Source organism: Mirounga angustirostris, unplaced genomic scaffold (genome assembly GCF_029215605.1).
Source record: "Mirounga angustirostris isolate CCGP_5_RB_7025 unplaced genomic scaffold, mMirAng1.0.hap1 SCAF_10, whole genome shotgun sequence".
Classification (NCBI taxonomy): Eukaryota; Metazoa; Chordata; class Mammalia; order Carnivora; family Phocidae; genus Mirounga; species Mirounga angustirostris.
In genome coordinates this window covers 20,094,522-20,119,652 of record NW_026991718.1, presented here as the reverse complement: position 1 = coordinate 20,119,652, position 25,131 = coordinate 20,094,522, and the positions used below count along the sequence as shown (strand labels likewise).

The window sequence follows — 25,131 nt, the reverse complement described above, 5'->3', positions numbered from 1 at the left end:
GTAATTCTTAAAGTTTTCTATAATCCTGCATCTTGATTTTCCCTTATCAAAATTGTCTTGTCTATTCCCTTTGCCTGTTTATATGGAATTTAGAATTGTCTATATTTACAAAAATTTCTGCTGGAATTTTGATTAGACTGTCTGATTAGATGGTATGTCTTTTTTTTTTTTTTAAAGATTTTATTTATTTATTTGAGAGAGAGAATGAGAGAGAGCACATGAGAGTGGGGAGGGTCAGAGGGAGAAGCAGACTCCCTGCCGAGCAGGGAGCCTGATGCGGGACTCGATCCCGGGACTCCAGGATCATGACCTGAGCTGAAGGCAGTCGCTTAACCAACTGAGCCACCCAGGCGCCCCTAGATGGTATGTCTTTCTGTTTGTTTAGGTCTTTTAAAAATTTCATCACTGTTTTGTGATTCTAGTATACAAATCCTATACGTATTTTGTTAGTATATACCTAAGCATCTTATTTTTGTTAGAGATATTATAAATGCTGTTTTTCAAAGTATTCAATTTCTAGTTGTGCAGTGCTAGTAAACAGAACTGTGGTTGACTTTTGTGTTTTGACCTTGTGTCCTGCAACAGTGTCAGACTCACTTTTTAGTTCTAGGAGCTTTTTTTGGCTCCTAGAATTTGGAATTTCTACAAAGATCATGATGTCTGCAAAATAAGGATACTTTTATTTTTTCCTTTCCAGTCTGTTTGCCTTTTATCTTTCATCTTATTTCACTGGCTAAGACATCCCATATAATGTTTAATAGAAATAGTAAGAATAGACATCTTTGTCTTGGTCCCAGTCTCAGGGGAAAAGCATATAGTTTTCTACCATTAAGTGTGATCTTAGATGTAAGTTTTCTGTAGGTGCCCTTTATCAGGTGTAGAAAAGTTTTACTTCTAGTTTGCAGAGAGTTTATCATCAGGAATGAACCTTGTATTTTGTCAAATGCTCTTTTTGCATCTGATATAAACATGTTTTTTTAATTAGATTATTAATATGTTGGATTATATTGATTAATTTTCAAATGTTGAATTGGCCTTGCATTCCTGGGATAAACTCCCACTGCTTCCAAGGTTTTTATATATGGCTTGATTCAATTTATAATATTTTATTGAGGATTTTGCTCATTGTTGAGGGTTTTCGTGTCTGTGTTCATGAGAGACATTTGTTTTTGTACTTTGTCTGTTTTGGGTATCAGGATATTACTGGCTTTTTAAAATGAATTGTAAGATGTTCTTTTGTGTTTTCTGGTAGCAATTGTATGAAATTGGTGTTATTTCTTCTAACATCTTTTCTATTACTGTTCTTCATTTGTAACACTTTGTAATTATTTTCCTTTCTGAAGAACTTTCCTTAGCAATTATTTTAGAGGGTGTCTGCTGACTACAAATTCTCTCAGTTTTCTTTAATTTCTGAAGGTTAGTATTCTCTCAGTGTAAAATTAAAAGCATTGCTCCACCGTCTTCTGACTTCCATAGTTTCTGATGAGAAATCTGCAGTAATTCAGGTCATCATGCCTCTCGAACAGGAGCTGGTAGGCTATGTTCTGTGGGTTGACTGACTGTTTTCAAAATAAAATTTCAACAAAGCCATACCCATTTGTCTACGTATTGTCTGTCGCTGCTTTCACGCGGCAGTGGCAATGGTGAGTAGTTGTGACAGAAACCACATGGCCTGCAAACCTAAAATATTTACTGTTTGGCCCTTTAAGAAAAAAATTGGCTGATCCCTATCATTTACCTATGGGTAAAATGTTCTTTTACGCTGACTCCTTTCAAGAATTTTTCTTTGTCTCTCAATTTGATTATGATGTGACCATCATAACAAGTTTCTTTGGCTTTAACTTGTTTGCTCAATTTCTTGAATTTGTGGTATGTCTTTCACTGAACTTGGTAAGTCTTCAGCTAGTATGTCTTCACCACATTGCCACACTCCTTTTCTCCTTATGGGATTCTGAGTACATGGTGAATGTTGGATCTTTTGTTTTTGTCTACCCAGTCCCTGAGGCTTTATTCCTTTAAAAAAAAAAAAAATCTCTCTCTTGCCTTTTTTCCCCCCCTGCTGTTCAGATTGGATAATTTCTACTTGATATATCTTAAAGTTGGCTTTCCTCTGTCATCTCCATTCTTCGGTTGAGTCCATCTAGTGAGTCCCTCTTCCCCCCAATGAGTGTATATTTCAGTTCTAACATTTCCATTTGGTTTCTTTCATATCTTTTCTTTCTCTGCTGACACTTAAGATTTTATTTCATTTTATTTTATTTTAAAGATTTTATTTCACAGAGAGAGAGCACAGCAGGGGGAGCGGCAGAGGGAGAGGGAGAAGGAGGCTTCCCGCTGAGCAGGGAGCCCGATGCAGGGCTTGATCCCAGGACCCTGGGATCATGACCTGAGCCGAAGGCAGATGCTTAAGGACTAAGCCACCTAGGCTCCCTGACACTTAAGATTTTAACTCTTGTTTCAAGAGTGTTTGTGATTGCTAATTTGAGCATTTTTATAATCGCTACTTAAAGTCTCTGTCAGGTTACAACAACATCTGTGTCATCTTGTCAGTGGCATCTGATGATTGTCATTTCCCTTGTGAATTAAGATTTTCTTGGTTGGTTGTTTGCCAAATAATTTTGTATTGTGTCTGGACATACTGAACATGATAAAACTTTGGGTCTTCCTTAAATTTTCGGAGAGTGTTGATATTTTTGTTTTAGCATTATAGTTTGGTAGACCTCCCAATGATCCAGAATATAGTTATATTAATTTTTTCAAGATTAATTTGGAAATAGGGGCGCCTGGGTGGCTCAGTTGGTTGGGTGACTGCCTTCGGCTCAGGTCATGATCCTGGAGTCCCGGGATTGAGTCCCGCATCGGGCTCCCTGCTCGGCGGGGAGTCTGCTTCTCCCTCTGACCCTCCTCCCTCTCATGCTCTCTGTCTCTCATTCTCTCTCTCAAATAAATAAAATCTTTAAAAAAAAAAAAAAGATTAATTTGGAAATAAAGGCAAAAGTTAGAAAATTGTCATGAAGAAATTAAAGCTCTCCAGGAATTCTTTTTCTTTGAAAAAAAAAGTGGTGTAGAGAAATAGCAAAAGTAGAAAAAAGCTATAACAAATGAGATATGTTATAAAGGATATTATGATATTATTTTTAATCTATGGTTAGCATTTAAAATTTGTATTACTAGGGGTGCCTGGGTGGCTCAGTCGTTAAGCATCTGCCTTCAGCTCAGGTCATGATCTCAGGGTCCTGGGATCAAGCCCCACATTGGGCTCCCTGCTCAGCGGGGAGCCTGCTTCTCCATCTTGCACTCTCCCTCCTGGTGTTCCCTCTCTGACTGTGTCTCTCTCTGTCAAATAAATAAAATCCTTAAAAAAATAAAATAAAATAAAATTTATATTACCTAGTGAGAGACCAAGATTAGGGAGGAGGCAGTAAACTTTTAAATATCTTCCTTTCTTTGTAATTATAGGCTACTGGTACCAACTCTTTTTTTTTTGTTTTTGTTTTTAAAGATTTTAATTTATTTATGAGAGAGAGGGCACAAGCAGGGGGGAGGAGCAGAGGGAGAAGAAGAAGCAGGCTCCCTGCTGAGCAGGGAGCCCCATGTGGGGCTTGATCCCAGGACCCTGAGATCATGACCTGAGCTGAAGGCAGATGCTTAACCAACTGAGCCACCCAGGCGCCCTGCAAGTCTTGTTTTTTTTCTCTAGGACCTAGATTTCATTATATTTTTGCTGTTTCTAGTTGCTTTGTCTTTTGGCTTTCTTCCTGTTTAAAATTTTTTTCTCTTGGGGGTGAATTGTTAAGTAACCATCATGTGTGTTAAGCCTACTTGGTAATACATCAATGATTTAGGAAAGGATTGGTCTTAATTATCAAAATATTAGGTGTAGAATGTTAAGGAATGCATTTACATTTTAAATTTTCTTTAGGATATATTTAAAACTAAACTTGCCAGGCCCCTTGTTTTAATGGATATGTAATTTTTGTGCAGTTACCATTTAATTTGTGATTCTAATACATTTGAGACTGTGCTATATAAATCACTCCATGATTTACAACAGTTTAATCTCCTTAGGGAAATTGTTTGGCTTATGCTCTTTGTCTAGATATTTTTTCTTCACAGAATAAGGCAAAATTCAGCTGCAATTATCACAGATTTTGCATCAGTAGGGTCTGTGCTTATTGGTTTTTTAGCTTTTTGGGTGTGGAGATTTGACAGTATGCATCTAAAAGCAATGATTATGTAAGATGTTTAGTGAAAGGGTGGGATTTGACTCTACCACTTCTGAGTTGTGCCCTCAAGCAAGTTAGTGTTCTTTTCTAGGCTGTTTCCTAATCTATAGAATGGGGATAATAATGATACCAGTATCTAGGGTTGTTGGAAGGATTCAATGAGGTAGCACATGGAAAGAATTTTAACAGAGTGACTGTCAAAGCCTATGTCTGTCAACCTAAACTATTACTGTGTGGTAAAAAATTCATCTCTAGGAGTTCTTTGAGTTTGGGGATGAATTCTTGCTTTGTTCAATATTGTTTAATATGAAAATAGAAGATTTTATTTATGTCTTTTATGTATAAGCTAATAACTATTATGTTCTTTAGCCTTTCATTATAATTATTTTCTAAATTATATTTAGTACCATGTTTATCTGGATAAAACAGTAGGGATATGGGAAGCTGTGTCCCAACTAATCCAGGACTCTGCAGAGAAAATAATCATAGTTAGAAATAAGACATAGCCCCATATTTTCAGCACAGAAAGCAAGTGTACAAGCTCATTTAATTATTGACTTTGTAATATTATAGAAGCTATCAAGTAAATAAAGGGACAGTGGTTTGTCTTTTTCTATATCGGGCTTCCACTTTATTTTTACTGATTGTCTCTTAAATGTGCATCAACAGCTTGGTTTCCTGTACCTCTTCATAACAGAATGATAAGCACTTGGTTGAATTGTCAAATTGCAGTGGTTTATTGTATCTTTCTTTGTTTCTAGGATGATTGAGGAAAGTGGGAACAAGCGGAAGACCATGGCGGAGAAGAGGCAGCTGTTCATAGAAATGCGTGAGTCCTGAGTGCTTCTGGATTCCTTGTCTGTATGGGTGGGGATGCCTTTTTTTTTTTTCCCTGATGAAGTCAGAGCTTTAAGCATTAGCATGTTCCTTTTTTTTTTTTTTTTTAAGATTTGTTTATTTTAGAAAGAGGCAGAAAGAGAGAGAGAGTGCAAGTGAGCTGAGGGGCAGAGAGAGAGGGGCAGGGAGAGAATCTCAAGCAGACTCCCTGCTGAGCACGAAGCCTAACCCAGAGCTCCATTTCATGACCCTGAGATCATGACCGAGGCTGAAGACAAGGGTTGGATGCTTAATCGACTGAGCCACCCAGGTGCCTCATGAATTAGCATGTCCCAATCTTGGGCGGGGAAGAAAGGGAGTTAAAGAATCATGGAATTGAAGGACCTCAAGCCAGAGCGTATATTATAATTGAGTTGACCTGAAATGCTTTCTTCAGCAAGATCATTAATACTAAGGCAGAAATGTTACCTAGGATATCTGTGAGTAGTCTCTACAACCAATGTGGGGCTCAAATTTACAGTTCCGAGATCAAGAGTCACCTGCTCTGCCGACTCAGCCAGTCAGGTGCCCCAAGGCGCACCAGTCAGTTTAGATCTCTTGCTGTAACTCCCTTGTTACCATGAGCTTGCAGGTGGTGAGAAATAATTAATACATTGTATAAGTTACCTTTTACTAGATACAGATTCTAAGGTGTAGAGGGCTACTTGTTAGGACAATACTTAGAGATATAGGAATAATTAAAAGCACAAATGTAGGGTCACCTGAGTGGCTCAGTCGTTAAGCGTCTGCCTTCGGCTCAGGTCATGGTGATCCCAGGGTCCTGGGATCGAGCCCCACATCGGGCTCCTTGCTCAGTGGGAAGCCTGCTTCTCCCTCTCCCACTCCCCGTGCTTGTGTTCCCTCTCTTGCTGTGTCTCTCTCTGTCAAATAAATAAATAAATAAATGTAGTCATCCAAGCCAGTCATCCAAGCCAGAAACCTTGCAGTCCCTTCCCTCTACCTCACCTTCCACCTCCAAAGAAATCACAAAATGCAGCTGAGTTTTACCTCATAAGGGAGTCTTGGATGGTCTGTTCCTCGTACCACAGTGGTTTTGAATCCAAGCTCTACCGTCAGACTGCCTGTGTTTGGATCTTGGCTGTATAACCTTAGGTGACTTGACTTAATCTCTGTACCACAGTTTCCTTGTCCATAAAATGGGAATAGTATCTACTTCATAGAATGATTGTGAAGATTAAATGGGATAATGTCACTTAGGCACTTAGCACAGTGCTGGACCCAGAATAGTAGGTATTTAATGTGGTTAGTTTTGTTTAATATTTTATCATTGTTACTTTTCTGAACTAAAGCAATCTGTTTTGGATCCCTCCTTCCACGGTCAACCCTTTCAAATCTGTGATCGGTGATGCTGTATGCAGTGAACTGTATAAATCTGTGTTACTTCCTTCTTAAATCCCTTCAGTTGCTCCTCGTCACTCTCCCAGGAAAGCCTGAGCTCCTAGGCATGCCAGGCAAGCCCTCCTGCAGGCAAGCCCTCCTGGTCTCTTTTATCCTCAGTTCTCAGGTTGCCAGTTCCCATCACCCGCCATGTGTGTCATTTCCCAGCAGTACTGAATTGGCTTTGCTCCTGCAGTTGGGCCCCCCTTCATCTGCCTTGTTGTGCGCACTCACCGTTAAGGCTCAGCATAAGGGTCATCTTTTCATTAATTTTTTAACACATTTATTGAAGATCTATTATGTTCCAGGCACTGTTCTAGGTGCTAAGGTTAAGGGGAGAACAGAACATAGTCCCTGACTTCTCGCATATTGCTTACATTTTGGTGAGGAAACAAAATAAGGAAACCAACTAGATAAACAATAAATCCTGATACTAAGAAGTGTGTGGGGTGCCTTCAGTAAGTAAACATGAGCATGCAAGGGAGCACAACTGGGGTAGATCTTTGGAGTAGAAACTGGGTTTTCTGTGAAGATTTGGGTTTGCTCCTTAGTGAATGTCATCATTCTGACACAGAGAGCTCAAACAAATGGCCTTTCTCTGTAACAGACTCAAGGATATGGACTGTTTTGGAGATGTTTGGTGAGTATGGCTTCTTGTCTCCCCTTTCTTCATGGGAAGAATTGCATTGCTGACAGTGGTGTCTGTTCCTAAAAGCCATGCTCTCTGCTTTGCAACATCCCCCCAGATCTCCAGCATTATTACCTTCAATGGATGTAAAAATCATCTTTTGTCAGCCTTATCATAGGGTTCTACCATCTAGGTTTTGGGTTGATTTTATGGCAATTTTGAATCCACTGATGTTTCGGTTTGGATCTTGGCTGTATAACCTTAAGTGACTTGACTTAATTTCTGTGCCACAGTGGGTAATTGATAGATTTTTACTTATTGTAGGTCTATCCATCATTTTTTTTTTTAAGACTTCACTTTTTTAGAGCAGTTTTAGGTTCACAGTAAAACTAAGAGGCAGGTACAGCAAGTTCCCATAGCACACATGCACGACTTCCCCCATTAACAACACCCCCCACCAGAGGGTACATTTGCCACAGCTGATGGGCCTGTGTTGACAAATCGTAACACCCAAAGTTTGTAGTTTACATGAGGGTTCATTCTTTTTTTTTTTTTTTTTTTTTTTTAAGATTTTATTTATTTATTTGAGAGAGAGAGAATGAGAAACAGAGAGCAGGAGAGGGAGGAGGGTCAGAGGGAGAAGCAGACTCCCCGCCGAGCAGGGAGCCCGATGCGGGACTCGATCCAGGGACTCCAGGATCATGACCTGAGCCGAAGGCAGTCGCTTAACCAACTGAGCCACCCAGGCGCCCATGAGGGTTCATTCTTGATGTTGTACATTCTTTGGGACTGTTTTTTTTAGGAAGTGGAAACAAAAGTTTATTGAAGATATAGAGAGAGATACAGACAGACCACCCAGGAGACTCAGAAAGGAAAGGAGAATGAGTCTCATCTTTGTTCAGGGCCTGGGGGTTTTTACTAATGGTTGTGCTCAGGTGCACATGTCCTCTCAGGGATCCAGGAACTGGTCAGAATGAGGTCAAGGTCCAGGTGTTCATCTTAGGTCACTTATTCCTTGAAGCCAGGGGTCTTGGTGTTGAAATGTCTAGTGTTGGTGGTCTAGAACACACATATGATAGCTTCATCCAGTCATCCTTCCAGAAAGTGGTCGCTTTTCTGTTCAGAGTTGCTGCTCTTCTTTTCTTTGATTTCCTGTTGAGTTTGTAGGTGTTCAGAATGGTTTGATCCTTATCTAGCTGAATTCCTGGGACCAGACGAAATTTAGGTCTCCTACTCCTCTGCCATCTTGCTCCTTCCCTGGGACTGTATTATTTTTAAAGAAAAATGGTTTTGACTACTATTTTTGCAACTTTTTTTTTTTTTTTTTAGGATTTTATTTATTTATTTGAGAGAGAGAGAATGAGCCAGGGGGAGGGGCAGAGGGAGAGGGACAAGCAGATTCCCTGCTGAGCACGGAGCCTGATGCAGGGCTCCATCCCAGAACCCTGAGATCATGACCGGAGCCAAAATCAAGAGTTGGACGCTCAACTGACTGAGCCACCCAGGCGCCCTCTCATATATTGAAGAATAGGGAGGATAGCAGTCATCCTTGCCTTGTTTTTGACTTGATAGAAGTAATATTTCACTATTTAAATGACATTTGTTGTAGGTTTTGTGTTGTTTATCAGGTTAGGGAACTACTTCTGGGTTCTAATTTACCAAGAGTTATTACTCTTATTTTCTTTAAATCATGAATGAGTATTGACTTTTATCAGATGTTTTCTGTTTCTCTTGAGATGAATATATTTCTCCTTTACTCTAAATATAGTGCTAGGGCTCACAATCTTTTCCTTAAAGGGTCAGACAGTAAATATTTTAGGATTTGCAGGCTATATGATGAGTTCTCTGTCACAGTGACTCAACTTTGCTGTATAACATGAAAACAGTCCTAATAATTTAATAATTTAGTTAGGTTGTATTTTTTCATGTTGTGTGACCTTTACTATTATTCCTTTCTATAATATTCTTAAGCCTTTCTGTTTTTAGACAGTAACTTTAAATGCCCTACTATTCTTTCTATGCTTAGTATTTTCTTTTATGGACTCTAAGTGCCATGAGAATAAGGATCACATCTATTTATGTTGGTAGCCCCAGTAGCTTGATAAATGTTTATTGAAAGAAGAGTGGAATAAATTACATACAAGTAATTTGCTAGCTTATGATTCTTATATGGTATAAAATTACTAAGAAAAATGAAAGGTGGTAGTTAGAACAGTAGTTCTTTACTCTGGTACTAAAGTATACATGAATCTACAAAATGCTTGATGCCATGCCTCCCGGCTCAGAGATTCTGATTTTATTTGTCCTTTTCCAAAATTTTGTCAGTTTTATCGGTCTTTTGAAGGAACTTTGGCTTTGTTGATCCTCTCCAAGTATCTTTGTTTCTGCCTCATGATTTTGTGCTATTGTGTTTATTACTTTCTTCTTTTCACTTCAGGCGATTCTCTTGTTCTTTTTCCAACTTCTTATGTTGGGTAACTCGAGCTATTTATTTTCAGACTTTTTTCCTCTCTTATGTAAGCACTTAAGAACTTCTTTCCTGTGATTTTCTATTTTTGCATTCCATGTGTTCCGAAAGATGCCATTTTCATGATCACTTCTCTGTGGTTTCTAACTTCTCTTAGGAATAATTAGAAGTACCCTTTTAAATTTGCAAATAAATGACTTTTAATTAAAAAAATATTTAGCATAATTGGGATGTGGGTCAGGGAATGAAGGCTGTTGTAGAATCTTTGAATTTGGTGATATTTTTTGTTATATGTTTTTGTAAATATTCCATGTGTGCTTGAAAATAATGTGTATGATTTCTTCATTATTTAGATTTAACTTGTTCCATGTTTTATTCAGACCTTTTTTGTCCTTACTGATTTGACCGCTTAATTACTGAAAGTTGTAAAAAATCTCTGCTTTGATCATGGACTTTAATTTTTTACCCCTTAGTTCTGACAGTGATTTGAAGCTTTTGTTCTTAGATGCACATGTATTAAAATATTACATCTACCTAGGAAATTGAATATTTTGTCATTATGTGGGTATACTCTTTTTCTAGTGATGCTTTTTGCTGTGAAGTTTATTTTGTTGTTATTAGTATAGCTATACCAGTTTTCTTTTGGTTAGTATGCCTTGTACAGTATCTTTTCTTTCTTTTAAAAAACTTTCTGTATCCTTATGTTTTTTTTTTAAGATTCATTTATTTATTTTGGTGTGGGGGGGTGGAGGGGCAGAGGGAGAGAGAGAATCCTAAGCAGACTTCACGCTGGGCGTGGAGCCCAACATGGGGCTTGATCCCATGACCCTGAGATCATGACCTGAGCCAAAATCAAGAGTCAGATGCTTAAGTACTGAGCCACCCAGGTGCCCCTGTATCTCTTTATGTTTTATGTGTATCTCCTGTAAGCAGTGTAAGCTAGATTATTTAACAACAACTATTGTGACAGACAGTCTTTGCTTTTTCACTGAAGAATTTATCCTGTTTAATTTTTTTTTTATGAATACAGATATATTTCACTTTTTCTTCCAGCTTGTTTTGTGCTTAAACTGTGTCCTTTCTCTGTTGTTTTTTCTTCCTTTCTTGCCTTCCTTAGATGAATTGAGCTTCTTCCTTCCATTCCACTTTTCTGTCTTCTTGGTGGTGGGTTGTATATTCTTTTTCTATTCTTTTTGTGGCTACCCTAAAAATTCTAACATCAATTAAAATGAAGTCCAGAGCTTATCAATATTTATAACTTTATTCGAAGCAATACAGGATTATTAGACAGTTTTAGAGCACCTCCTTCATGAAATATATGCTATTTTTAGTATTACCTTTTTTAACATGACAAATTAGACTTTATAGTTTTTTTGTATGGTCAGTTTTTCTTTTGTCTAACTTACTTGATTACCACTTTCTTTGTTTGCTTTAAAAATTTAAGTCTAAATCTAGGTGGAGCCAGTCATGTGTCCCTAACATTTCCTTTTGTGGGATTTTTTTTTCTTCTGTTTCTAGTTCACCCACTGACAGAGTCACCATTCTGTGGTCTGTACCTTCCTCTCTGTTGGGACCTCTGGCTTCATCTCTGATCCCCAGGGTTTCTAATCATACTGCCAAAAAAAACAAGGAAGTCATTTATGTTTATTTTTGTTACTTATTCAGACTCCTACTCTCTTGAAAAGTTTAGCTTATTAAAAATTGTTGTAGGGGCGCCTGGATGGCTCAGTCGTTAAGCGCCTGCCTTCGGCTCAGGTCATGATCCCAGTGTCCTGGGATCGAGCCCCGCATCAGGCTCCCTGCTCAGCAGGAAGCCTGCTTCTCCCTCTCCCCCTCCCCCTGCTTGTGTTCCCTCTCTCGCTGTATCTCTCTCTGTCAAATAAATAAATAAAAATCTTTATTAAAAAAAATGGTTGTAAGGGTTTCAGACAATTCAGAAATGTTACTATCCTTACATTTACTAGGTTTATTATCTCTTCTCTTCTTTCTCTTTCTCTTCTCCTCATCTCTTTAGTTAAATGCCTTTTTAACAAACTATACTTACTTCCTTACACCTTCTGTGGGTGTGCCAAGCACCTCTACCAAATCCTGTGGCTCCCTAGAATGCAGTTTGGAATCCTGTGTTCTATCTGAAGAATGCTACATGCATCAACATGTTTATACAGGGAAAGGAGTTGCTTTCCCCACTACTTTTATCATCTCCTTGTATTAGCTTTTCCAAAATTGTATAGTTTGTGTAATATTTTGACTTTACTTGGTATATTTTTGGGGGAAAGCAGGTCAGTCTTTTATACCAGCAACACAGAACTTTGTAACTTTCAGTTATTTATTCATTCAATAAATATTTCGGGTGCTAGTTTTATTATGTCCTATTGAGCATATAGTAGCAAACAACACAACAATAAAATGGTCTCTGCCTTCATGGAACTTGTTTTCCTGAAAATGGAAATAAGGAATGATAGGGCAGTTGGGGCCATGATTGGGGAAGCATGGGGGGCCCAGGAAGGGGTCTGGGAGGAAGCAATGTCTAGGCTGAGTCAGTTCAGTGATGTGATGAAGAAAGGGCTGGAGTAGTAAGTAGCACTTACGAAGGCTCAGATGAGAGAGCTTGGCATGTTTGGGTAATTATATGTAGCCCGTACTCATTGGAGTTGGGTGTGAGGTAAATTTGAGAGTTGCACAAGCCAGACCTTGTAGCTGAGTGGGGTAGTTATGTGTTTTCCAAACCTAGCTTGATTATAGGACTCCCTGGAACGAAGATTCCAGGTTCTTGTCCAGGAGACTCTGATACAAGCTTCTGATACAGGCAGATACAATAAAACCCTTCCATTTGACTCTTTGCTTTTCTTCGGATCTGGTTATACTATAGAAGTTGATATCCTATTCTCATGAATGAAGAGAGTCATAATATGGAAAGAAGGGTTAATCCTTTCTCATCCTTTCGCTGTACCTCTTGGATACTCAGTATTTTTAGATTGTCTCCTGTCCGTCCAGGAGCTTCACTGGGCTCTCCACCTGTGGCTAGAGTTCTGCCTATGTGTTTAGTTAGGACCCTTTGTACCATTTCTTGATAAGCTTGAAATATACTGTATGACATTAGTATTAAAGTGACATTTCAGTGTATTTCTTATAAGGAAATATTCTCAAAATGAATGATAATAGAGTGAAGAGTCATCTTTTCTAGTTCACAGTATCCAAAGGGATAACATAATCATTTTAGTTTCTTCACTGGGGGCTTTCTCTTCCATTTTTTATGTGCCAAACTACCATATTTTCTGATCAGGAAATCAACATGACACTTACATAAGGGAAATTTTTTAAAAGTGAAGGCTATTCTTAGAGCAGTGTATGAGGATTTTCCTTATAGAAACCAGGAAAGATGACTGCTTCAGAAGAAGGTAAATGTATGAGAAAAATGACAAAGAATAATACTTGATTCTTGAATAGCACCTAGAACTTCAGGGGCTGGAGCTTGTGGGGTTTCCCATTTTCCCCAACTAGTTCCCTTTGGGCTTGTGTGATATTTGCCCTATTTCATTCTTCATCTGAAGAGAGTGAGTTCTATACCATATGCACTGACGTTTTCCTGTCGTTATTTCTCCACTAGCAAACATGGCCCAATAAATGTCCTGCAGTCTGACTGATCAGATTACTACTCTTTCTGTTTGGTTAATTGGGGATGGGACTTCCCTTTCCCAGCTGCTTACCATTGATTTCCTAGTATTTCCTGTAGAAGTGGTATAGAAGGAAAGATTCACTGAGCTTATGAGTGTTCTCCATCAGGGTGTTTGTCAGGCTGGCAGACAGGATAAGGTAGGCAAAACTGCTGGCATGGAGTGGTCACGTAGAAAGTGTGCCTAACCCTTCCTGACCCCTTTTGTTTCCTCAGAAGAAGGCCTGGTTGACATGTGATATATGGCCCATGCACACGCTGTGGAATAGTCACTTCCCAGCATTGAGAAATTCAGTGGTAAATCCCGTTGAACATCTGTTGTTTGTACTTTTTTCAGGTGCTCAGAATTTTGATGTCATACGACTATCAACTTATAGAACAGCTTGCAAATTACGATTTGTACAAAAACGATGCAACCGTAAGTCATTTCAGCTAATTTCTGTGATAGCTGGATAGTGCACTCAGTAATAGAAAATAAAAGGTTTTAGTATCTTTTAGTCATATTGTAATGTTAATTGAATTGTTTTTGTCTTAAGTGTTTATTAAAATGTAAGCTTTGTCATGGAAAGAACTTGTCATTTAGTGTGTGTCTCAAAATGTTTACAAAATTCAATAATGTAACTGGTTTTGAGGCTGGCATAGTATTAATGTACTTTAAATGAGAGAATTGATTTCTTCTTCTCACCTGTTTTAAATAACTTTTATACAAAATTAATACGATAATCAGCTTCCGGAAGAAAAAAACAGTAATATGCTGATAGAGGTGTAATAAGTTAATTTTCTTGATTAAAATGAATACAACATGAATCAGCCTTTTCTATAAGTAATCACTATGAGAATTGCTACTTATAAGTAAATAAAATATGTATGTGTGTATGTGTGTGTGTATATATATGTAGGCCTATATATATATACACAGACACATAAAATCTTTTTTCTCTTAATTTCCATGAAGATAAACTTATGTCAGACTTATTGTACTTTCCTCGTGTGTGTGTGTGTGTGTGTGTGTGTATTAATAAAGAACGGTTTTGTATAATGGAAAGAACATTGGCTTTAGAATTGGAAAAACATGAGTTTTAGTCCTGGTTTTTGGCATTTACTATAAACATGAATGTTGGGTAAGTCACTTTACATCTGAAAACTTCTACCCTACTTTAAGTGTTATTTTCAGAAATCTTAGCATAAAATTCTCTCTAGAGAGTTTACCATGCCGTCCTGACTGAAGTCTCTGGTTTCCTAAAGCATTGTTTTTCAAATTATGGGTTGTGACCCAATAATGGTTCATGAAATCATTTTGATGAGCTGTAGCCAGAATTTAAAACATGTAATAAAGAAAAAAAGAGAAAAAAAAAATCAGAACACAAATTATGTGGTAAGTCTAAAAGTATTTTGTGAAACTTTTGTTTTTTATATATCTAGAAGAGTGTGTGTGTGTGTGTTGGTGTTGATTTAAATATATTTCTGTGGGTTGTGGTAAAAAAGTTTAAAAACCACTGTCAGAGCAACAACCATTTTAATAATTCTTCCTGTAATTATTCTTGGGAAACAGTAGTCTATGTGTGGAGGGTTCAGAGTCTGAAACCTGGCTACTGGCATTAGTAATGTACAGTAAAAGATGCATTGTTCTAGAACTTTGATTTTGTCACCTAGGATTCTTTAATCAGACTAAATTTTTTTTTTTTTTTTTTTTTGTGGATGTACAGTTTAGGTAGGAGTAAAACTTTAGTTTTGTCCACCTGTACGTTCTATTGTCTCTACACTGTTTATTGAAAAAAAAACAACACCCTTTTTTCTTCACTGCCCCCAAATCTTTCGTCATACTCATTAGGAGAAATATATAAGAATGTTCATAGCAGTTTCTATATATGAGAGGACCTGCTTTTGGACTCTTGTCTCCCACTGGTCTGTTTGTCTATCCTATCAATAACCACTACTGTAGCTTTATAATGTCTTTTTTTTTTTTTAAGATTTATTCATTTATTTGAGACAGAGCGAGAGTGTGAGGGGGCTTGGGGCAGAGAGAGAGGGAGAGAGAGAGAATCTCAGGCAGACTCTGTGCTAAGCAAGGAGCCCAACTCAGGGCTCAGTTCCGACCCTGAGATCATGACCTGAGTCAGTCTCAAGAGTCAGACGCTTAACCAACTGAGCCACTCAGGCACCCTGCTTTATAATAAGTCTTAATATCAGATAGAGCAAGTCTTCCTACTTTGTTCTGTTTTTCTTTTTAAGATTGGGACATTTTTGGCCTCTTACATTTATTTTAATATACATTTTAGAATCTGATTATCAATTTCTACTAAAAGCAAACAAAATAAAACAAAGAACTCTGCTGGGATTTTTTCCATTTTTATTTCTTTTTTTTAAAGTATAATTTACATATAGTAAAATTTATCCTTTTAAAGGAGAGCCCTGTGGCATTTTGTTGGGACTGCACTGAATCTATAGGTTAAGCTGGGGAGAATCACCATATTTCCAATTTCAGATTACCTCCTGTGAACATGGTATATCCCTCCATGTATTTAGGTCTTTAATTTCTGCCAATTATATTTATAGATTTTTTTTTTTGTAGAGATGTTGCACTTCCTTCATTGGATTTATTCCTAAATCTTTGATGATTTATGCTACTATTATAAATAGTATTCTAAAATTTCATTTTTGTCAGTAATAGAAATAGTGACTTTTATATCTTCTATCTAGCAATCATTCTAGACTCAAATATCAATTTTAGTAATTTATCTGGAGAATCTGATTTTCTACGTGTAGAATTTTGTCATTTCTAAATAATGACAGTTAAATTTCTTCATTTCTGAAACTCACATGGTTAATTACTGCTTATTTATATTGGCTAGGACCCAAAATACAATAGAAATGATGATAATGGGCATTGCCTTTTTTTTTGGTAAAGATTTATTTATGTATTTTAGAGAGAAAGAGCACGATTGTGTGAGCATGCAGAGGGGCAGAGGAAGGGGGACAGGGAGAGAATCTGAAGTAGACTCCCCACTGAGCATGGAGCCTGACATGGGTCTTGATCTCACAACCCTGAGATCTTGACCTGAGCTGAAATCAAGAATGGGATGCCTAACTGACTGAGCCACGCAGGCACCCCATTTCTTTCTTTTTTTATTGTAGTTGATACACAATGTTACATTTGTTTCATGTATACAACATAGTGATTCTGTAACTCTTTGTTATGCCATGCTCACTGCAAGTGTATCTACCATCTGTCACCATACAAGGCTGTATTGACTGTATTCCCTATGCTTTTCTTTTTATTCCCATGATTTATTCATTCCCTGACTAGAAGCCTGTATCTCTCATTCCCCTTCACCCATGTTGTCCATCTCCCTCCCTCAGGCAACCACCAGTTTGTTTTCTGTATTTATGGGCCTGTTTCAGGTTTTTTGTTCTTTTGTTTTTTTATATTCCACATATAAGTGAAATCATATGGTGTTTGTCTTTCTCTGACTTACTTCACTTAGTATAATACCCTCTACATCCGTCCATGTTGAAAATGGTAAAAATCTCATTATTTTTTATGCCTGAATAATACTCCATTCTGTATGTATACCACATCCTCTTTATTTATTCATCTATCAATGGACACTTGGATGCTACCATATATTGGCTGATATAAATAAATGTTGCAGTAAACAGAGGGGTGCATGTATCTTTTCGAATTAGCGTCTACGTTTTCTTTGGGCAAATACCCAATAGTGGAATTACTGGTTCATATGGTAGTTTTATTTTTAATTTTTTGAGGAACCTCCATACTGTTTTCCACAGTTACCGTACCAATTTACATTCGATAGTGGGCATTTCTTACCTCGTTCACAATATCAGAGGAAAGGCTTTCAACATTTTACTATTAAGTAATATGTTTGGGGCAGTTTTCTGTAAATACCCTTAATCAGATTAAGGACATTGCCTATACTGTGTTTCTTAATTTCTGAAGTGGTCTTTTTGACGATTTGTAACTTAATCTCATTTTGATCAGAGAGCATGGTTGATACGACTTGAATCCTCTGACATTTGCCAAGATTAGCTTTATGGCTCAGGATAAGGTCAATTTTCATACACATTGTTTGTGTTCTTGAAAATAGAGCATATTCTCTAATCACTGGGGGCAGTATTTCATATAGTGCCCATTATGCCTCCTTTGCCAGTTGTAATGTTTGTCTACCTCTGCACTTAGGCTTTGTACCTTTGCTCTATCACTTACTAAGAGAAACGTGTTAATAGCTCCCACTAAGCTTGTGAATTTGTCTCTTTGATGTTTTGTTCAATTTGACAATATATATTTTTGAGGCTATTGTAAGGGAGGCAAAACCTTACCTCTACCCTCTTAGGGTCTCTGGTTAGGCCTGAGAGTTAAATTGACATAAGACAGATTAGGAGAAGAGCACACAGATTTTTACATGTACCTGGAGCCCCCATAGCAAAATGAAGACCCGAAGGAAGGATGAGGCCTAAGTGCTGATATACTAGGGAAGAAGAAGTAGCACTTGTGGAAAAATAACTAAAATATATGGGGAGTCTCAAGGAAGATAAGGGTTATTTTAATAAAATCTGTGCAGATTTCTCTTGGCCTCAATTCACTGTCTCTGGGGATAAGAATGTTTCTTTCCCCTTGGAATAGGGAGGGCATCTTTCACTTGGGAGTTTATTTCCTGCTTTCCAGAAGAAGAAAGAAGTTTAGCGTGACCTTCTTGGCACCTGCTGTTTTTCAAGTGTCAAAATAGCTCAAAATAATCCTTACGCCAAAGTGGCGTATTTTGGGATCTTACTCTGCCACCCTGCACCATTCTGCTGGCTGTAAATAAATGAAAAGTTTTTATACCTTTCTGATGAATTAAAACTTTTAAATTGTTGACAGTTCATTTTCTTTGTGTTTTAGTCCATCTTGTTGATATCTGGAACATGATTGAAGCCTTCCGAGACAATGGCCTTAATACACTGGACCATACCACTGAGATCAGTGTGTCCCGCCTCGAAACTGTCATCTCCTCTGTCTACTACCAGCTGAACAAGCGCCTTCCTTCTACTCACCAAATCAGCGTGGAGCAGTCCATCAGCCTCCTCCTCAACTTTATGATTGCTGCATATGACAGGCTAGTACCTTGCATGCTTACTTCATTTTAAGAATGTTTGTCCCTTAGTCATCCTTCTTCCAGATTGCCTTGCTGAGGGTTGTCAACTTAGAATCACAGTGAAAAGGGAAATTATTCCATCTAAGTTCCTTCTAAAGACTGGTTAAATGCCAGAGTGACTCACCGTCCTAGGGCATGTCACATAGTAAGTGCTATAAAATTATGGAGAATCACAACACTGAGACATATTGTTTGATCAAATTATAGATACCTTAGTGTAGCTGTTCTCTATCCAGAGAAGTATAGCTAAGTTGTGAATTTGATTATGGGCTTTCTATTTGACCTTAAAGCTAACCTTTCTTTACTCTGTAAAGAAATAGTAAATGCCCCTTGACTCTAGTCTTATTTTCTTCTCATTATGTTTAGGATACTATTTTAATTTTTTTCAGTGCAGAACATTGTCTTTACACCTTATAGCACTAGAAGAAAACGATTTAAGTGTACTCCAAATTAAAACAGAAGTGATTTGCTGTATTTGTATTCATGGAGAATAAAGTTGGTGTTATAAAAAACAAAAAGAAATCATAAATGATGGAACCACAAAAGTTAATGTTTATATTCCAGGAACCAAGAGTTTAGATTTTTGATTTCTGATATATTTTTGATCATCTGGTTTGGATGCATTAATTCTTTCTGCTTCGTTTTTTCTCTCCATAGACCTACTTTGAGTTCGTACATTTGTAAAATGTTATTCATTATACTTTATAATATTGAAAGACTCTGTGAATTAATGGTAAAAGTCTGCAGGTGTCAAAGCCAAGTCACAGTGTAGGATCTCACTAAATTCACATTTTTATAAGATGTTATCAAATTAGATATTCCATCTTTTAATAAAAAATGATTTTAGGAAATTTTTATTTTTATTTTGTTTATTCTTTTAAAGATTTTATTTACTTATTTGAGAGAGAAAGATAGAAAGCATGAGCATCGGGAGAGAGGCAGAGGGAGAGGGAGAGGCAGACTCCCCGTTGAACAAAGAGCCTGATAATGGGGCTCGATCCCAGCACCCTGAGATCATGACCTGAGCTGAAGGCAGATGCTTAACCGACTGAGCCACCCAGGTGCCCCAGGAAATTTGAATTTTTTTTTTTTTTAAAGATTTATTTATTTGACACAGAGAGAGAGACAGCTAGAGAGGAAACACAAGCAGGGGGAGTGGAAGAGGGAGAAGCAGGCTCCTGGCTGAGCAGGGAGCCCGATGCGGGGCTCGATCCCAGGACCCTGGGATCATGACCTGAGCCAAAGGCAGACGCTTAACGACTGAGCCACCCAGGCGCCCTGAAATTTGAATTTTTAAAACAAAAGTACACATGAGACATAAGTCCCAGAATTTGAATGCCATTTTTTTTTTTTTTTTAGTAATTTAGATTAGTGAATTCCTAAGGTTAATTTTATACTGTTCAGGGAATGACTCTTTTGATCCAAAGACCTTAGTAAAAATGGTTATTTCTGTGGTGAATAAGCAGCACATGACACCAATTCACTGAGTAAATCAATTCAGGGTTGCACAACACAAATTAATTCAATAAACAATTTTTTTACAAAATCAGAAATAAAAGTCATCTTACTGTTTAAAAATGATAAGACAGAGATTATAAACTTTGATTCCATAATCATGTCAGGTAAGTTAAATACTATGGCTAAGGAAGGAAGGAGAAGGAAGAGCAAAAAGATAGCAAGAGACAACAGAAGACCAAACTTAGGAGCAGAGGAGTCCTGGGACATAGTCACAGATAGCTGGACACATCCAGACAGAGACAAAGGAAAAGAATAAGCAAACAGTAAATCAAATGAAGACAGATCAGAAGAACAGCACACTAGAGAACTAGGAAAAACAAAAAAAGTTGAGTGAGTTAAGAAGAGGAAGGACAGTAGTATGTCAGTGGTGAATTTGGTAATTCTCACCTCATATCCTATTGAAAACTTTGGCCATGGACATCAGAATCAATCCTCACATCATTGCTAACCTTGAACTCTTACATATCTGATATATATGATAACATCTTATTTTGCTCTTCAGTAATTTGAAATTGGCTTTCATGTACTGGTAAAATGAAAGGATGTGGTTATTGGAATTTTATTTTTGAAAATTACAGTATTTTGTTGTGAAATATTTCAAATATTAGTCTCTCTATTGATTGGCGTCTTTATTTACTTAGGCTCGAGAGTCCCTTTGATATGTAGAGTATCTAGTTATTGATTTTAATTAGTCTTTTCAGGATTTTGTTATTTCATAATTCTTGAGTTAAAATTTGAATGCAACAATTATTTAAGTATTCTTAAGTCCCCTAACCTCTAAATTCACAGTCAAATTTTTAGCCAGGTTGTTTTTTGGTTATAATGGATTATAAGACTATAAAACTACAGCGAGAAACAAATAGGATCTAGACTTTCTCCATCAAGTGTGCATTTTATTAGGAATTAATTTATTTTAATGCTGAGGATTTAAAGTATTTTACATTTGACAACTAAAAACACAGACAACAATACTGTAAGCATCTCTGTAGGACATTAGTAAAAGCTATGAGGAATAGTCAAAACATTTGGATAGCCTCATTTTTTTCCTTGTTGGGTCCTCAGTATGACAGTATCTGTAGTCATGTGGTCTGGTCCGAAGGTGCAACAGGTGATGCTGTGATCAACTATTTCTTCTTTTTTAAAGAACAAGAATATTGAAACTCCCAGCATGAGGAACAGGAAATCTTCCTTACTCTTCTTCATTTGAGCCAATTTCATTATTTAGGGCTTGTGATTTACAAACTCCCTTTCCATCTCTGATGTATTAGGTCAGTGTCTTTAGTTGCAAGCAGTAGAGAACCTACTCACATGGGCTTTTGCGGTAAAAGGAAGATAGGCTCACATCACTGAGGAGCCCAGAGGCAGGCCCGCCCTCGATCTTGCTTGTGTCAGAGCCCTGGCTTCAGTTCTCTTCGTAGTGGTTGTGGTTTTGCCCTCCTCTTGTATCAGCTTCATCCTTTTGCTACTTCAAAAAATGCCTGCTGTCAGCTACTACGTGTTTCCCCTTTCAAGTCTAGGAAGCAGAGAGAGCTGGTTTCTTTCAACACCAAACTAAGGTGTCTGAGCGTCCCTCCAGAAATGTGCATTTGGGCCATGCATGTGTCGGTGTTATGCTTTTTAGCTCAAACAGATCAGGAGTTGTGTCTCTGGAGCAGAGGGTGATTAAATTCTCACCCTCACTGCTTGTTGCCTCACAGTGGGGGGTGGTTGGACTGGCTATGAGGGAGATGGCCACGTGTCCACCACGAAACTCTGCAGCACGTCATAAACGTCTGGCTCCCTTTCCTGTTAAATGGCCCCCGCTCTCCACCCAGCTCCTAAAATCTGAAACCTGTAAGAATCAAATCCACCCTTCCTTCTCCCTCAGCTTCACATCCATGCCGTTACCAGGGTCTGTCATTTCTACACCTTGAATCTCGATTCTGTGTGCGTCTCTCCAGCCCCACCGCTACCACCCAGCCCGCCACCATCCTCTTCTGCCTGAATTGGTGGCGTGGTCTCTAAGCGCTCTTTTTGCTTGTGCTTTCTTCCCTATCCATTCTTAGAAGTAATAAACATCGCGAGCCCCACTATCTAACCTGGGAACTTGAACATTAGCAGTAACTTACGTTTGTCTCTCTTGTCCCATCCCACCGACCTGCACGTAAGTAAGGTGAACCTGATTCTGATTTTGTGTTATCATGTTCTTGCTTCTTAAAGAACAGTTCTTTCCACATAGAGAGGCATAAGCACAGTGTTGTTTAATTGTAATTATTTTTACTAATTGTAAAAAGAAAGTCATGCTGTCTGTACTATTATCTGATTTACTTCCTTCATGCATAATAGCTTTTCAAGATTCGTTCATGTTGCATGTAGCTGTAGTTCAGTTATTTTCACAGTTGCATAACGATCTGTTGTGTTACTGTACATTTTGTTTTCCCTGGGTTCTGGTTCTGAGAAACAACACTGCCTGGAATGTTCTTACATGTGTGTCCTGGTACATGCATACAAGTGTTCTAAACTGCTCTCTTGGTCCTAACCTGAGGAATGGAGTTGCTGATCGGGTGGGGGAGGTACATGAAATTCAGCCTTAGAAGATAGTATCAAATTATTTGAATAAATTGTACCAATGCATGAGAGATCCTCTCAATCCACATTGTTTCTGAAAGCCTTACAGTTGTCAGACTTCACTTTTTGCTAAATGACATCTCATTGTTGTTTGATTTGCATTTTCTTAATTCTCAAGCATGTCTTTGTGTGTTTCTTGGCCAAATATATTACTTCTGGGAAGTGCCTGTTCATGTCTTTTGCCCACTCTAGTGTGTTGTTTCTTCTTTTTGTGCTGATTATAGGGGCTCTTCAGAGACTCCAGGTAGCAGTCCTTTCTTGCTTATCTGTATTGCACATATCTTCTATTTGTAGCTTGACTGTTTACTTTTCTTAGGGTATTTTTTTCTTAAAATTTTTTTTTAGTTATTTTAATTTTTAATTTTTATTTTTGGGGGGAGGTGGGGTGGGGCAGAGGGAGAGAGAGAATTGTAAGCAGGCTCCACACTCAGCGCAGAGCCTGATGTGGGGCTTGATCTCATGACCCGTGACTCGTGAGATTTTGACCTGAGATGAAATCAGGACTCAGACGCTTAACCGACTGTGCCACCCAGGTGCCCCCTCTTAAAGTGTTTTCTCTCTCTTTTTTTAAAGATTTTATTTATTTGACAGATAGAGACACAGGGAGAGAGGGAACACAAGCAGGGGGAGTGGGAGAGGGAGAAGCAGGCTTCCCACGGAGCAGGGAGCCGATGCAGGACTCCATCATAGGACCCTGAGATCATGACCTGAGCCGAAGGCAGATGCTTAACGACTGAGCCACCCAGGCGCCCCTTAAAGTGTTTTCTAATGAAAAATTTCAAATATATACAAACATAGAAAGAATATTGTAATAAAACTCAAGGTATCTATCACTCAGCTTCAGTAATTACATCATCGATCTTATTTCATCTGTGTCCCCAGGCTCTTCCCCCCCCGCCCCACCTTCCTTGGCTTCTTTTGAAGCAAACTCAAGTGTCATTACTTCATGTGCAAAGATTCCAGTGCACACATTCTGTTGTGTTATAATACTATTTTCCCCCCAGATTTTTGCTCTAAGAAATACTACTGCTTGGAATGTAATGAAAGTACATCTTAAATGGAACAAACCTATAAAAAATCATATATCTAATGAAACTAGGTTTGGATAAAATCTTCAAAATACATCAGTGTTGAACCTATCAGTGGAAGGCTCAAGGTTATTGTTTATCATCTAAAATAACAGTATAGAACACTGTTGCTACTTTGAACAATCCAAAGATTTCTTTAGTGTAAAGAGTTTTATGTGTATAATTTTTGGTGGGTAAATATGGAAAAAGTTGCTGTGTAGTTTGGAAATATGGCTAAGAACTATTTTTAAACCTTGCTTTAGCAACTTAATTTGGATATATTTAAAAGTTCCATAGGTTTCTCTTAATACTGAATGCTAAAAACAAAACAATATAAAAAAAGCAAAAACAATTTCTTTTTTTTTTTTTTTTTAAGATATTTATTTATTTATTTAACAGAGATAGAGCACAAGTAGGCAGAGCAACAGACAGAGGGAGAGGGAGAAGCAGGCTCTCCACCGAAGAGGGAGCCCGATGCGGGGCTCGATCCCAGGACCCTGGGACCATGACCTGAGCCGAAGGCAGCCGCTTAACCAACTGAGCCACTCAGGCGCCCCAACAATTTCATTTTAAATAAGTAATTGTATTCCTTATATTCAGAATATGCCCAGCTAGCATATTATGGAATGGACGTTGCTAAAGAAAGATAATATTAGGTTACAGTCTTCCTCAGTGATTTTTAAACAAAACTATCATATCCTGGGAGGCACAAATACTTCGTGTACTTATGTGTAGTATTTACTCTTATCTCCGCTTGTTCTCGGATGGATTCAGGATGGCAGGAAAAAATACAGCCAAATACAAGTAGGAGAGAAGTAGGGCTGAGTGGGAAGAGTTGGATGCTCACAGTAGCAGCACATTTAGCTCTTACAAGGGTGTAAACATAGCTCTTCTAGGAAATTTCCAGGGGTTGGTGGGGAATGAGGTAGGGGTTTTGGATGTTTTAAAAAGGTGAAGTCCTAAGGGGAAAACTAGTGTAAAATGAAGAGGAACAGCGGCCCTGGTGCAACAGGAGGAGGGCAGCCCACCTGCCTATGCCGCTCCCCTGTGCAGCCACGTGGGTGTCAAGATGTGATGTCACCACAGCCTGTTCACTGAGCCACAGTCTCAGCACTTGGTGGCAGGATTATTCCCGGAGCAAAAATGAGTGAACTTGACCAACTGAGCCACCCAGGCGCCCCCAAAAATGAGTGAACTTGAAGTTCACTTACCACCCTTCCCATAACTTGCTCTTTATTTTGTAGCTTTTCTTTTCTTTCAAGAGAAGTCATGCATTCATGCTAATATTCGAAGAATCTTCTTGATTTCAGGATTTGCAGACCTGCAAAGGGTTTCACCATTAGTTACTATTTCAGGAAAAAAAAATTTTTTTTCCTTATTATTTAGGCCTTATCTTACTGTTTCCTTTTTATACTTTTTTTTTTTTTAAGATTTTATTTATTTATTTGACAGAGAGAGACACAGTGAGAGAGGAAACACAAGCAGGGGAGTGGGAGAGGGAGAAGCAGGCTTCCCACG

At 38.1% G+C, this 25,131-nt stretch overlaps 1 protein-coding gene across 7 annotated transcripts in view; it reads left to right on the top strand.

The window, feature by feature from the left end:
* The window catches only part of DTNB (dystrobrevin beta), a 227,678-nt gene that overhangs the window by 21,003 nt on the left and 181,544 nt on the right, over positions 1–25,131 (top strand). For all 7 annotated transcript variants that reach the window (XM_064571948.1, XM_045884216.3, XM_045884214.3 and 4 more), the window contains 3 exons: positions 4,988–5,055; positions 13,606–13,686; positions 18,169–18,382. In XM_064571948.1, coding sequence (XP_064428018.1) covers positions 4,989–5,055; positions 13,606–13,686; positions 18,169–18,382 — 362 coding nt within the window. In that variant the 5' untranslated portion in view covers position 4,988. The remainder of the gene's footprint in view (positions 1–4,987; positions 5,056–13,605; positions 13,687–18,168; positions 18,383–25,131) is intronic.